This window comes from Phyllostomus hastatus, unplaced genomic scaffold (assembly GCF_019186645.2).
Source record: "Phyllostomus hastatus isolate PE091 unplaced genomic scaffold, TTU_PhHast_1.1 phas_scaffold_12, whole genome shotgun sequence".
Taxonomy (NCBI): Eukaryota; Metazoa; Chordata; class Mammalia; order Chiroptera; family Phyllostomidae; genus Phyllostomus; species Phyllostomus hastatus.
Window position 1 is genome coordinate 1572454 of NW_025334007.1, and position 15159 is coordinate 1587612.

At 41.4% G+C, this 15159-nt stretch overlaps 1 protein-coding gene and 1 pseudogene across 2 annotated transcripts in view; one reads left to right on the forward strand and one right to left on the reverse strand.

Annotated features, from left to right (window-relative positions):
- DMD (dystrophin) overlaps positions 1-15159 on the forward strand; it is a 1939942-nt gene that overhangs the window by 486609 nt on the left and 1438174 nt on the right. For both annotated transcript variants that reach the window (XM_045855895.1, XM_045855896.1), the window contains exon 9: positions 2-133. In XM_045855895.1, coding sequence (XP_045711851.1) covers positions 2-133 — 132 coding nt within the window. The remainder of the gene's footprint in view (position 1; positions 134-15159) is intronic.
- On the reverse strand, positions 11516-12221 carry LOC123829988 (annotated as a pseudogene).

The window sequence follows — 15159 nt, forward strand, 5'->3', positions numbered from 1 at the left end:
GATCACCGTCAGTCTAGCACAGGGCTATGAACGAACTCCTGCTTCTCCTAAGCCTCGGTTCAAGAGCTATGCCTACACACAGGCTGCTTACGTCGCCACCTCCGACCCCACCCGGAGCCCAGTTCCTTCACAGGTCTGTCACCATCTACTCTCTGCTCTACCCACCAAAGAGTTTCTGCATGCCAGTAGGAGTTGTTAGTGTGACTTCTGTAGGGTTTTTTTTTTTTTACTTTGTTGTTTTTTCAAATTTTCAGTTACACTTGACATAAAGGAACATACTAGTTTCAGGAGTATAACATAGTCATTAGACAGATACCTTAGGAAGGGCCGTAGGTTTAATATGTGTTGATTCTTCATGAATGTGGAGTCTCATAGTAGTGATTTGTACTTTCATTATGTAATTGCCTGTTGAGGTTCTCTCTTACAAAGGCTACCAATGGTTATAAACAATCATTAAGGTCATGAAAGGTTTATTACATGTAACTTTTGAAAGAATCGGGGAAATGGATAAAACTTATTAAACTGTTTGGGGAGATTTTCTAGAGATGGGATATGTTAAGGAAATATATACTCTATATAGATGCCTTTATTATATTTTCACTCTATAGAAATACCCACTCCTATTCTATTTAAAAAACATAACTGCAACCTTCTTCATATGATCTCTTAAGTTGGCTAATTTAAACTTGTATAATAAGCTCGGTAGTATTTATACAAAAAAATCACATGGCAACCAGGTCCTGTACTATGTACTTTTTAATACTTTCCACACAAGGAATCTTCTCTGTGGAGTTCTCCACCATCGCAGCATTGAAGGAAACCTACAAATACAAGAAATGATAGCCTCGTATACGTCAGAGCATGAAAATGACATGGACTGGATTGCTACATTTCCTAGAATTTCGTTTGAAAAGAAAAGTTAACTTAGTTTGCTGAGTAGAGCAATTTGAAAAGTGCGTATGGAAGTGACTCTTATCAAAACTAGACTCTGAATGGGAATTTAGAAATTATAGACCTGCGCTTCATGGCGAGAGAGTATACATTTTTAAAGACTCATTGATTTTAAGATAGTGGTTGAATTTAATCAGTGATTTATTTGGCGCAGTTAAATGATACATGAGGCTGCAAATTGTTACCCCTGAAAGATTCCCACAGGGAAACATTTGAAGCTTAGTTATGCCCTATATCCTTGGCTACTTTTCTTGCAAAGCTAAACCAAGGAGACCAGGTGAGAAAATCCGTGTGACTCACCCTCATCCTCTGTTAAATTCCCACCTACATTTTCACAAAGCTAATTGTATACAGTTGAACAAGAAACTTAATATGCTTTCTCATTATCAGTAAATAAATACAATTCTGCCACACAGTACTGTTTACTATAAGCAGTGTGTCCACATTATAGGAACTAATAAAATGCTTATAGTCCTTACAGAGGCGGGAGGTGCTCTTTTATGCCCGTTTTAAGTTCACGGCCATCCTCCCTTTTCTCTCCCTTCCCTTCTTTACCCTCCTCACTCTCCCTGACTGTCTAGACTCTTGTTAGCACCATCTTCCCGTCGAAACCTCCAAGACTTAAAGAATAATGGTGCACATCCTCAAATAGAGGAGCGTAAGCCAAGACAAAGCAATAAGTTTTTCCGCCCTCATTATCACTTTATTGAGCTGTCTTTTCCAGGAGGTTTTCTCCCGTGCCCATTCTGGCAGCACATTTTTACCTCATTACCACCTCATTAAGGCATTGCTCAGGTATGACTCCTTAATGAAGGAATTATAAATGAACTTAATTTTGCTCGGCTCGGTTTTTTCCCCCTGTACCTTTATCTAAATATTACAAAATATATAAGATAGCATAAAATATTCAACAGATTCACTTAATCTGTTTCAGTTAACACAAGCTATGGAAATGAACCCGATGTTCTGTTTTAGAAGAGAAAAGGCATGATTCCCCTGAATGAGGGGTGATCTTTTCTGCCTGCTTCTGAAGGGGGTACATCGGAAGAGAATGTGACACATAGTTAGGTTTGGTGAAGTTTATGTCTTAATTATTTACTACGAAAAAAGATTTTAGGCCTGGCTGGCGTAGCTCGGTGGATTGAACACGGGCTGCGAACCAAAGTGTCCCAGGTTCGATTCCCAGTCAGGGCACATGCCTGGGTTGCAGGCCATGGCCCCCAGCAACCGCACATTGATGTTTCTCTCTCTCTTTCTCCTTCCCTTCCCTCTCTAAAAATAAATAAATTTTTTAAATCTTAAAAAAAAAGATTTAAAAAAATTTCTCAGAGGGGCTGAGCCTGTACAGCCGCCTGCAGGTTGTGTGTGGTCCACTTCAAAAGAACTTCAGACAGATTAGATTAGATTCCTCTATCAGGGGTGTGCAACCTTTTGGCATCTCTGGGCCACACTGGAAGAAGAAGCGTTGTCTTGGGCTACAAATTAAATACACAAACACTAATGAAAACAGACAAACAAAAAGTCTCATAATGTTTTAGGTAAATTTACCATTTTGTGTTGGGCCGCATTCAGAGCCATCCTGGGCTGCACGTGGGCTATGGGCCATGGGTTGGACATCCCTGTGTTTAGAGGGTTCCATTGCAGTGTTTAGTGGATGGTTTACAAGGAAGGGTGAAGGTTTCGTAATAGGGAAGATAGCCGTGCAGGTGACTATCTCCTATGGTAAATAAAATCCATTCATTATCTTAAAAATTCCCAATACCTTAGAAACATCAGTTATTCCCATTTGACTAAAAACTGGACAATCTGATCTGTACTCATTGAAGTTTGTGTGAACCCGTTGAGGCGAGACCACCTGAGCTACCTTGCGATTCCTGCCTGTATGGGAGTTTTCCTAATAATTTACCGAGAAGAGAGACCATCCACTGTGAACCCCTACTTTTCCCTCATTGCATCACTTAACTGCCACCCAGTCTTTTTGATAGTTACATTTGTATTTTTATGACTTCGAGCATGCATCTCATTCTACTCCTGAATGAACATCGAAAATCCCCAATCACTTTTTCACCTTCAGTTTCTGTCTCTCTCGGAGCCTCGCCCTGCCCAAAAGCAGTGCAGCCTCTCAGACCCGTGTGCCTGGCTCTCTCTGCAGACACGCCACTCCCTCTCACCCTGTTAATGTCCCCTTCTGTGCCTCTTTCTTTCACTTACCGCCTTCCGTAGCCCGTGCTTGATTCATTCATTCATTCATTTATTCAAAACATAATGATATTTAGTCACTAAATCAAGTGCCACCTTTTCAGCTCTCAGGTTTTCTACCATAATTGCAACTCTGTTCTCAAAGCCTCTAGACTCAATGGGTTCTTTGTCATCCCCAACTGCTCTGTATCTCTCTCTCTCTGTATCTAGTCCTTTCTTCTCTTCCAACTCTCTGAACACTGGAGTCTCTGGGAGGAACACTTGATCCTCTCGTTTATACTGCACTCCCTGTTTTCAATAGGATTTAATCTCCTGGCTTCAAGCTATATGCAGATGACCGTTATATCCATTTTTACCACTTCCCAAATCTCTGGAGTTACAGCCACATTTCCAACTCATTGTCAACTCTTTGGTATGTATCTAAACCTTGATCTGTGGCAATCTCTCAAATCTACAGTGTCTGCAAGTGAGTTTTGTTTCATCGATGGAAAACCTGATTCGTTTCCTCTTTGTTATGCAAATGATAACATTACTCAGCGGTCATCAAGATGTAAATGTCTGCCATGCTCTTTGGTCTCTCTATCGATCTGATATTCAGTAATGGGACATATAAAGTCAATTCTTTCTTCACAGCATTTCTCTATTAAGTTATGTTCCCTCAATATTCGTGCATGCCCTCTGATTCATGCCTCCAATACCTGTCTTCTAGATTACAGAAATAGCATTGCAGTTGATATCACTGTCTCTAGTTTAGAACCTCCTGTGAATCAGATGAAATTGTATTGTTAATAGCTTTCATAATACCATTCTGAAAACTTTCTTCACTTCCTTCTGCCTTTGTAACAAGTCTACTCTCCTAAATTTCATTAGGAAGCTCCGTGATCCATGAACAATTTCTACTTTCATGCGTATTGCAAAGTAGCCTATCTCACGTTTTCTCCGCTCTGCCCAAATTAAATCACTTGTTTTCCTCTGAAGGGCCAAACAGTTCCCTGTCTTAGCTTTTATGGTTCTCTAGGCCTAGAGTGACTTCCGTCTCCTTTTCAAACTGGCCAACTTAATCCAAAATTCAAGGGCTAACCAGTAAGTCGTGGAGCCTGGATTTAAGTTCATATTTATCTAACTCCAAGCTCATGTTCCTTACACTAATACCAAATTTTCTCTGCTATGATTCTTCTATATAGGATTGCTCTTACATGGATTCAGATGCATTTTTGTAGTCATTTAACACTTCACCTACTATGTGCCAGGCATTATTATAGGACCACATGATATATCAATAAACAAACATGGAATCATCCTTGCCCTAATGGAGGGTGTATGCTGATGGGAGAGTCATAATATGATTAAGCTAAACAGTGTAGATAAATAAAATAACATTTCTATTAATATGTAAGTAATTGGCATTAAGTAAAGTAAAATTTAGTAGTGAGTACCAGAAAGGAAAGATGAAAATGGAATATGCAGAGAGCAGTTAACATTTCGGTTTGAGTTGTCAGAGAAGGACTCACTAACAAGGTACATTTTGAATAAAGGCTGGAATAGGCGTGAGTGTCTAGGGGAAGACAAATGCATCAGGAAGAACACAGACAGTGCAAAAGCCCAGAATTGTAGGGATGCTTGGACTATTTAAGGAAAGTTCTGGATGGAAGGGCACAGTGCTAGAAGATGCTGTCTCAGCTGTAATAGTGGACCCGATGTCTTGAAAGGAATGGTTACGACTTAGGTTTTTATTACCAGTGAGATGGAAAGCAATCAGAGGAATGACATAAGCTTGTATTATTTCAACATGGCTGCGGTGCGGCAAATGCACGAAAGGGAACAAGGGTGGACACAAGGAAGCTAGTCAGAATGTAGTGATCCAGGCAGGATGAAACAGGTGCTTGCATCAGGATTGTTTCTCTTCTCGGTCCCTGCAATTTTTCATTGTGGTAAAATACACATCACATCAAATTTACTCTCCTAACCGTTATCAGAGTACAGTTCAGTGGTATCAAGTGCATTCACAAACTTGTACAATCGGTACCATCCTCCATCTCCAGAATTCTTTCCGTCTTGCAAACTGGGAACTCCATGTCCATTAAACAGTAACTCTCCATGACTCGTGCCCTGCAGCCTCTGGTAAGGCCGCCACTTTACGTTTTACTCTCTGTTTCTGAGTTTGGCTCTTCCCCCTGCCCCCCCCCCCCCAGATTCCACATCTAATGAATCATGCAGTATTTGTCTTTGTCTTTCTGTATCTGGCGTATTTCACTTAGCATATTTTTGCCCTCCAGGTTCACCCATGTTGTCACAAATGGCAGAATTTCCATTTTGAAAGGCTGAATAATATTCTGTTGGACGTTTGTGCATTTTCTTCATCCATTCGTCCACACGTGGACGTCTAGAATGTTTCTGTGTCATGGCTACTGTGAATGACGCTGCAGTGAACACGGGGGTGCAGACGGTTCAGTGAGGTCCTGTTTTTATTTCCTCTGGAAATTGACCTAAAAGGAGGATGGCTGGGTCCTATGGCAGTTCTGTTTATTTTTAATTGTAACTCAAGGATATGCTCATTAATTTTAGAGAGGAAGAGAGAGGGACAGACAGACAGACATAGATATTGATCTGAGAGACATCTATAGGCTGCCTCCACTCTGACTGGGGGTTGTTTACCCACAACATTTTGATGTAAAGGATGATGCTCCAACCAACTGAACCACCTGGCCGGGGCTGGTAGTTCTATCTTTGAATTTTTGAGGAACCTCCATACTGTTTTTCCTAATGGGTCTGTCGATCAGCATGATGCCTAGCGGTCGAATTCTGGATGTGCTTTGGACAACCTACAGGATTTGCTAATGCAACGTGGAGCGTGTGTTTGCTGTATCCTTTGAGAAGATTTCATTGTGTTTTCAATTTTAACTGAGTTTATTGGGATGACATTGATTAATAAAATTATATAGGTTTCAGCTGTACAATTCTACATCATCTATACACTGTATTGTGTGTTCACCACCCCAAGTCAAGTCTCCTTCTACCACCATTCATCCCCCTTTACCCTCTCCTACCTCCTCCCCCCTCCCCCCGCCAATCTCCAAACTGTTGTCTGTGTCCATGAGTCTTTTTGTTTCTTTGCTTCATCCCTTCACCCTTCTCACCCAGCCCCTAACCCCTTCCCTCTGACAGCTGTCAGTCTGTTCGCTCTTTCAATATTTAGTTGTGCCTTAAAAAGCCAAAGAGGATGGATAAAACTTCTAGGCGGCATTAAGCATCAATCATAAGTAAACTAGTAGCTTATGAAATACACATGAAACCCATGAGTTATATTTAGCTGATGAGGAAGCAAATAGCCTGTGAGACACAGGCAGAGGTCAAAATGTATGCTAAATATCAATAGTAACTTCACCTACTACACATATTTAAAAAATAGATGGAATACATAAGGGAGTGCACATGAGTGTTATTTATGACTAGAAAGGGAAGAAAAGACCAAATCAGAAGGTATGATCCTGTCACCTCTAAGCTGACAGCTACATCATTCCTGAACTGGCCACCTGGGAAGGATACCGTGGTCTCATTATGGTCCCCTAGGTGCTCAACATAAGAAATGCAAATGAATTCCATAGCTGTTTAGTAAACTAACTGATGAGCTACAGCTAGAGATCAAGTATACTTGTCCCTGCGTCTCTGCAGCAGAGCAAATGCACGCGGCAGTATCCGGTGCTTTCTGTCTATTGGGCCCCCGCTCAGGGATCACCTCTGCCTCTGTCCGCATCGTCAGCAGGGACAGCTGACACAGCAAAGCATATGAACATTGCACAACCCAAGATTTAGATAGTGTATCCTCCCCACTGTTTAACCTTACCTTAACTGTGTTACCTTCCCAGCCGTTTCACCTTGCATCTTGCCATATGCTTGAAAATGATTTATTTATTTTTTACATTTGTTGGGATGACATCGGTTAATAATAACATTAGATGAGTTTCAGGCGTAACATCTTTATAGTATGACATCCGTATACTCTATTGTGTGCCCACCGCCCAGTCTAGTCTCCCTCTATCACCATATACTTGACCCCCTTTACCCTCTTCTTCCTCTCCCCCCACCCCTCTCTCCTGTGGGAACTGCCATTCTGTTGTCTGTATCTATGAGTTTCTTTTGTTTGTTTTGTCCATTGTTGCTTTTAGTTTCATATCTCACATATGAGTGAAATCATACGGTAAATGATGGGATTTGACCATAGTCATTTGGTTGGTGACCTTTGTATTTCATGACCTCTGGGATGCCATAGTGGCAGCAGAACTGAGGCCACCATTCATCAAGGTCATGTTCCACATGGCATAGTAGGTATGAGTTATGAAAGAATTCAAGGAACCAAGGATTACTATTGCAACACAAGGTTTTCTGTGGGATGCCCGTCCTGCGGAGTTCTCACGGCCACCATGAATGAGAATAAGTCGTCCTGGACACAATCTGTTGTTCCGACGGTGATTCCCTCTAGTGGAGAATGCCCCAAGCCCTTCTCCAAAACAGCTTTTATTGGGATCAGTATGCGCAGGGGTATACAGCATGCATGCAAAGCTCATTAATCAATGTCTAAAGTCCATAGTTACATAAACAGATATTATTATAAGTAACAATTGAGGAAACACAGAGATCTGCCTCAGGTCAGGGTCTGTTAGATATGCTGATACCAGAGGGTCCTTAAGACGTGATTCATGAGATTAGGAGTTCACTCCCTTATGCTTTTTTTTTTAAGATTTTATTTATTTATTTTTAGAGAGGGAAAGGAGGGGAAAAGAGAGAGAGAGAGAAACATCAATGTGTGGTTGCTGGGGGTCATGGCCTGCAACCCAGGCATGTACCCTGACTGGGAATCGAACCTGTGACACTTTGGTTCGCAGCCCACACTCAATCTACTGAGCTGTGCCAGCCAGGGCTCATCCCTTATGCTTTGAATTTAAACATCTGGTTTATATCAACAGGGCTATACAAAGCAAAGCAAGCTTCAAAGGATACAATGTATTCTTCAGGCCTGATTTCCCAGGGGAGCCCTCGGTACTGGCATTGGGTCATGTCTGCCTCCTGCATTCCCAGTTTTCTGGTCAAGTCTTATAGGCCTCTTTCAAGGACTAGCTTGCATGGGACTATAGTCTACGATACCACACAGAATGGTCCCCAACAGTTTTTGGCTTAAGCTATTGGAAGAACGTGAGTTTCCAATGATTCAGATAGGATAGACTGTGGGAGGAGTGGGTTTGGGAGTAAGTTAGGAGCTCAGTTCTGAACATGTTAATGTCGAGATGCTTATAAGTCTTTAATATATCTAAATCTGGGGTGTCTAAGATTAGAGTTGAAGATACGTACTTTGGAAGTCATCAGCAACATAGATGGGATTCAAACTCATTGATCTGGATGAGACCACCTGGGAAGGAAGTACAGATAAATGAGAGATCCCAAGACTCAGAGATGAGAAGCAATCAGCAAAAGGGACAAAATGGATGACCAAAATGACGAGAGGACAAAGGAGGGGGGTGTGGTATTTTGGAAACTGGTAGAAGACAGTGTTTCATCGAGAGGAGCATTAAAGAGCATTAGATATTAGTGATCAGGTCAAGTAACATGGGGATTGAAAACCAGGCAGTGAAATGCCAGTGGGTAGGGTCCCTGGAGAATCCTGATACATGGCAGTTATTACAGTGGAATTACGAATAACACTGCAGTTCACGCTCAAACCTGTCCTATTTTGGCCAGTAAGTTAATATGCTCTTACTCTAGCTAATATTCGCCTTGATCAGAAAAATGTCAGTGGAGTGCCTGATTTTCTGGCAGCTGTCGGTGATTGGTGTGGGCTCCAGAAAGAATGAAAGTGAAAGAAGCTACCCTGAATAGTTTATGTCCACATGGACAAAAGTATGTTTCTCTTGGATTAACCTGGCCTGCTAAGTAATCATGAGTCTCTATACTGGTCTCCTCTTGCTCCTGTGACAAATAACCACGAATTGGATGCCTTCAAACAACAGATTTATTATCTTACAACTCAGAAGTTCAACCCGAGCTTTCCTGGGCTAAAATCAAAGTGTCAGCAGGATTGCCTTCCTTTTAGGGGCTCGAGGGGAGGTCATATTTCCTTCCCCTGTCCCCAGCTTTCAGAGGCTTCCCTCTTTCTTCGGCTCATGCCCCCCCCCCCCCCGCTTCCATTTTCAAAGATAGCAAGGGCAAATTGAGTCTTCTTATGTCACATCACTCTGACCTACTCTTCTGCCTCTGTCTTCCACTTATAAGGACTCATGATTACATTGGGAGCACGTGGATAATGTAGGAAATTCTACCTATTTTAAGGTGACCTGATTAGCAAACTTCAGTACATCTGCAGCCTTAATTCATCATTGTCATGTAATGTGACATATTCACAGGTGCCAGGGATTAGGACATGTACATCTTTGTGGGCTATTTTTTTAAATAACCATTTTTAAAAGATTTTATTTATTTAATTTTAGATAGAGGGGAAGGGAGGGAGAAAGAGAAGGAGAGAAACATCACTGTGTGGTTGCCTCTCATTCACCCCCTATGGGGGACCTGGCCCACAACCCAGGCATGAGCCCTGACTGGGAATCGAACTGGTGACCCTTTGGTTTGCAGGCTGGCACTCCATCCAGAGCCACACCAGCCAGGCAGGGCTGCTTTTCTTCTTAAAACTGTTGAATACCACGGGATGCAAATTTGAGGAAGGTACCCATTACCTGCACGCTAACAATAAGACTGGTTTCACATGGCTTTTCTTAGGTGCCCCCAAGTATCAGATTGCCCCCTTCCTCCTCTGTTGACTGTACACGAGCCTCTTCCTTCTTCTAGAGACGTTGTGAAACTGCCCTTATCCTGGAATCAGTGCAGCAGGCAAAGAAACCAACAAGCCAACAAGGACATGCCTTTATTTCTGCCTCTAAGTCCTTGTTGATCTCTGTGTTCTTGCACGGCTTGGGGTGCAGGTCCCACATTCCTTCGATAAACGTGTTGAGCCCCAAATCACGTGCTCTACAATCTAACAGCTCAGACTAAAGGAATCAGGCTCTGGAATGTTCACCCGTGCTTGGCTTATGCTCTTGTAATTTTGTAAGGATACAAGAGAATCTTAAACCTAGCCATCTTGCCAGAACAAAAAGAGGCACCTCTCTTCCTTACCTGACATTTGCAGTTTTTGAAAGGCATCTCATTTGTCCCATTCAGTAAAGCTGTGGAGTCATTTTATTATACCCGTATTTTGAAGTAGGAGAAATTTATGGGATAAGGGACTTGTGTCAGCAGCGAGGAACTGGCAGAACTGGACTCAAACCAGGTGTGGGGACTTCTAGTACACTTCTGATGTTTCATGTTTCAAAACTGCCAGCCAGATCAGCCAGAGGGCGTGATCCTTTCTCATTGCCATTCTCCTCAGTCTTCTAATATTTGCAAGTACTAAAAAGCATTTGGAGGGGAGAAATGTTTTTTCTCCTCTTCTTCTCTGTCTGATGAACAATAGTTGTCAACCTCCTGGGAGAATGTGTACCACGGGACAGGTAAATATTATTTATGCATTTGTGAAATAAGCAATTGAACATTTTAAATTAAGATACCGAACTTTAAGCATACAGAAACACTGTAGAGAAGCATCATCTGTGTCGTAAAAAAAATCTATAAAACATCACAAAAGTAATAATTATGTCAAGCAATAAAATGGGCTCTTATAATGACAAAGAGGTAAAATAGAAAAATCATATTATAGGTCTCTTCCAAATAATTAAAGTGGGAATTAAGAAAATCAGATTTATCTTTAAATATTTTTTTTCTTTTAAAGAGCCAGCCTTTATTTTAAGGATTTTACATTGAAAAATTCAGAAGGTGGTAAAGGTTTTTTTTAAGATTTTATTTATCTATTTTCAGAGAGGGAAAGGGGAGAGAGAGAGAGAGAGAGAAAGAGAGAGAGAGAGAGAGGGAGAGAGAGACATCAATGTGTGGTTGCTGGGAGCCATGGCCTGCAACCCAGGTATGTGCCCTGACTGGGAATCGAACCTGCGATGCTTGGTTCGCAGCCCGTGCTCAATCCACTGAGCTATACCAGCCAGGGCTAAAGTTTTTTTTTAATTTATCAAAATTAAATTATTTGTATTTAAAAAGAGATTTTTCATTCACATGTCAAACAACAATCCACTCAAAGGGAACGGGCAGTCTTTAAGCTCATAGTGCAAATAATGAGCTCAAGAATGCAGCAACCGACACATCTAAAACACGAAACAGATAAAATTCTTAGAAGATACATGCAACCAGCTCAGAACAAGAACATTTGGTAACTTTACTGGTGATTTCAATAGGATTCTAGATGTTTCCAAACTCAACTTGAACTCTCATCTTAGGCTTTGTATTCTGCTCTTCCGGTTTCACTAAAAACACAAACAGGATGCAAATCCCTGAAGTAATCATTAGAGTAGAGGGCATATCCTACAACAGACTTGTCTGGAATTTCAAATCCAATAAAGTCTGATCTATATATATATATATATATATATATATATATATATATATATATATATATATATATCCAACACTTCGAGGGGTCCTTTGTACCAGCAAGCTTGCAACCTTCACCAGATTCTACCGTTTGACCAAGGGAAGCAATGCAAGGTTTGCATTGTTTGGCCCATGTCAATTACAGCTTCAACAATCATGACATTCTTTCCAGTTAAAGTTGAGAGGTCATCTCCACTGATGACTTTTGTGTCCCCTGTCGATCGGTCATTACAGTAGCTCTTCAGTCTGATAAAATCTACAGTCATAGGAATGGACCTGTCACTATTTCTGTTCAGGGCTTTGATGTAATCCCACAGGTCAGCAAAGAATGTATAGCCCCCCTTGAGCATGCAGAGGGCTACAATGTGATGGCCTCCCCTCCCCTTTATCACATCTTCAGCAAGCCATTCGGTTCTGTCCATAATTAGTCCATGAGAAGTAAACACCTTTTCCAATACCTCAGTGTAATGTTTAGGTATACAGAATAAATATAGGTCATGACCCGGTTCATTATCACCAGTCACGGCACTGGGCCTGCAAGTCGCCATAACTGAGCCCGCAGGCACGCCAACTGAAGGCAGTCTGAGGAGGAAGAAGTTGCTGCCCCCCCTGAAAAGTGGGCAGAGGCGCAGCAGGAGGAAGGGCCATGCCAGAAAACGTAGCGGTTTTCTTTCTTTAAATATGTTAGATGACTAATATAATGTTTGGGGTTAGGCAGAGATACAGTGGCTAACACTGTAGAACAAGAAATGGCATTTAGGTATTCACCAATGGGAAGAAATGAGAAGGAAGCACCTTTCTTACAAAATATACTCATGCCCTCAATGTTTGTGTCTTATTCATTGTGGCTAACTGATAATGAGTCTCTGGATTAGTCTCCTCTTGCTGCTGTGACCAATAACCACAACTTTAATTCCTTAAAACAACACAGATTTATTATCTCACAGTTCAGAAGTTCAACCCGAGCCTCACTGGGCTAAAATCAAAGAGTCAGCAGGACTGCCTTCCTTCTGGAGGCTCGAGGGCAGGTTACATTGCCTCGCACAGCAATTCGTGCTTCTCAGAGCTTCAGCTCCACCCCTGAAGTGGTTGTTTTACAGTTTCATCTACATAAGGACTAGCAGTTCCCACACTCAAATGTGTTACCGTAACCTCAAGTTCAGTATATTTGAAGCTGACCTCATCTTTTTCCATGGGGCCAGGGGTCTCTTCTGATCCTTTTCCTCATCCGAGCTTGAACCCTCTAGTCCTGTGACACCTTCTCCCTGAACTCACTCATATATAACTGGTTCTCAGTGTCTACCCAGTGCCACTATGGATCACTTCTAGCAACCCTCCCTCACTGTTTGTTAGCCTGCATTTCAAGACCTCTTCCCTGGCAAACCTCATCAGTCTTATTTATGACTCTCCTTTATACAGATCCTTTTATGTGTGGATCTTTCCTTATAACAAGCTTTTAAAATATGCCATTCAATCACTTTGCTCCCTTTTTCTTCCCCTGGCCTGTTTCTCCTTCCTCCTTTCACCATTACATGCCCACTTGCACACCCTCCACAGCTACACAAGGATTCTCTGTAATAGCAGCTGACCTTATATTAAATGGTATATTTCAGGAGATGAACAATCACTGGAAGGAAGCAGTCTCACCAAAAGTTATTTATTTTTATTTTTTAAAGATTTTATTTATTTTTAGAGAGAGGAGAAAGGAATGAGAAAGAGGAGAGAAACATCCATGTGTGGTTGCCTCTCCTGCGCCCCCTACTGGGGACCTGGCCCACAACCCAGGCATGTGCCCTGACTGAGGATCAAACCAGCAATGCTTTGGTTGGCAAGCCCGCGCTCATTCCACTGAGCCACATCAGCAAAAGTTATTTTTTTAATTTAACGTATTTTTACTATAAGATATGCATGGATATGATTTAAAAATAAAAAGGATGAGTCAATTAAACTTGCCACCTGCTGTTTGTGTGTGCCTGTGTGTAAAATTTCAAGTATTTGCATGTATTTCTTGTGAAGGAGAATGAGCATTTTCACATGTGCATAAGAATTAGTAGGATTTCCTTTTCTGGGAACTTACCATACAGTTCCCAGTTTTTTAATCAATTAGCTTAGTATCTTTGCTTATCAATTTGCAGGCATTATTTATATATTAAACGCATTAGCCATTTATTTGTGACATGGAATAGAAATAATTTCCATGCTTTGTTCCTTGCTTTTTGGGGAGTATTTTTCTACTTTAAAACATTACTTTATGTTGCCGAGAATTATTTAATCCTTTATGGCTTTTTTTTTGTTGTTCGTGGGGGAGGTTCTAATTATAAAGGGCTCTGCTCTTGAAAGGGTGCTTTGAAGAGATTCTGCCATGGCTGCTTCAAGTCCTGTTTTTAAACTTTGATCTTACTAAAGCTGTGCAAGTTGCAAAGTTGAGAACACTTTTATCTTTTCCCCAGAAGCTACTCAGCTGTTGAAGCCGTCTATTGATTAATGCATATTTATTATAATGTAAATGCATGTCTCTTGTAAGGTTGGGGAAGCATTTCCTAGAAGCTCTGTAGCACATTTTTGCTTCCACTTTATTGGATAGGTTCAGGACACACCTTAACCAATAAGGGGAAACCAATCAAAAGCCAGCCAAATGGGACAGGGTGATTCCTGAATCAAGTAAGATTGTATTAGGAAGTGGAGAAGAAAACAGATGTTGGGTAGGCAGCCAACAGTTATTTAAACTATCCCAGGGCTCGATGGAATTTGTGTCTGAGGCCAGAAATTTCACCATTCCCTGGAAAGGAGTTGAGATAAACCGAGAAATGCACTTGATGCTCCAAAATCGGGAAAACATTCATTTTTAAAGCCCCCAAATGAAAGGCCATTTACTCGGAGAAGCACCAGCCCTCGAGAAGGAATGTACTAGTTGGCCAAGGAGGAGAGAGCCCAAGATTTGGCATCTGAGAGATCGATGTTGACATTCTGCCACTTTCTAGCGATGTGGCCCTGAAAGAGTTTCTGGGTCTCAGTTTCTTCATGTGTATTATGGTGGCTGTATCTAACTCGTACAACTGCTAGGATGATTAAGTAAGATGAATTATATAAAGAACAATCTGTGGTATAGGCTCATTGCAGGTTCTTAAAAACTGACACCAATATCAGGATTATTACTTTCAATGCATCCGCAGTTAAGGGAAATTTTGTGGTCTGAGCTGAGAGCCTTATGAGAATTTTTATCAGTTCTCCTATGAGAAGGTATACCCTGACTTATAAACTGATTTATAAGTAAACTTTTGAACGATAAACTGTAGAGTTTGACAACTTCCTGAGCTCATATACTGGATAAGGATTCAAAGGAAAGGATACACTTTCTCGCTTTAATGTTGCTGAGAAATAATCTTGGAATCACGGAAGGTGGAATATAGCTATGCTTCCTTCTAAACCCAAAAGGCGCTTGTAGGTGGTTTTAAGCCCAGTCTTCCCATGTAGGGAGGAGACGAG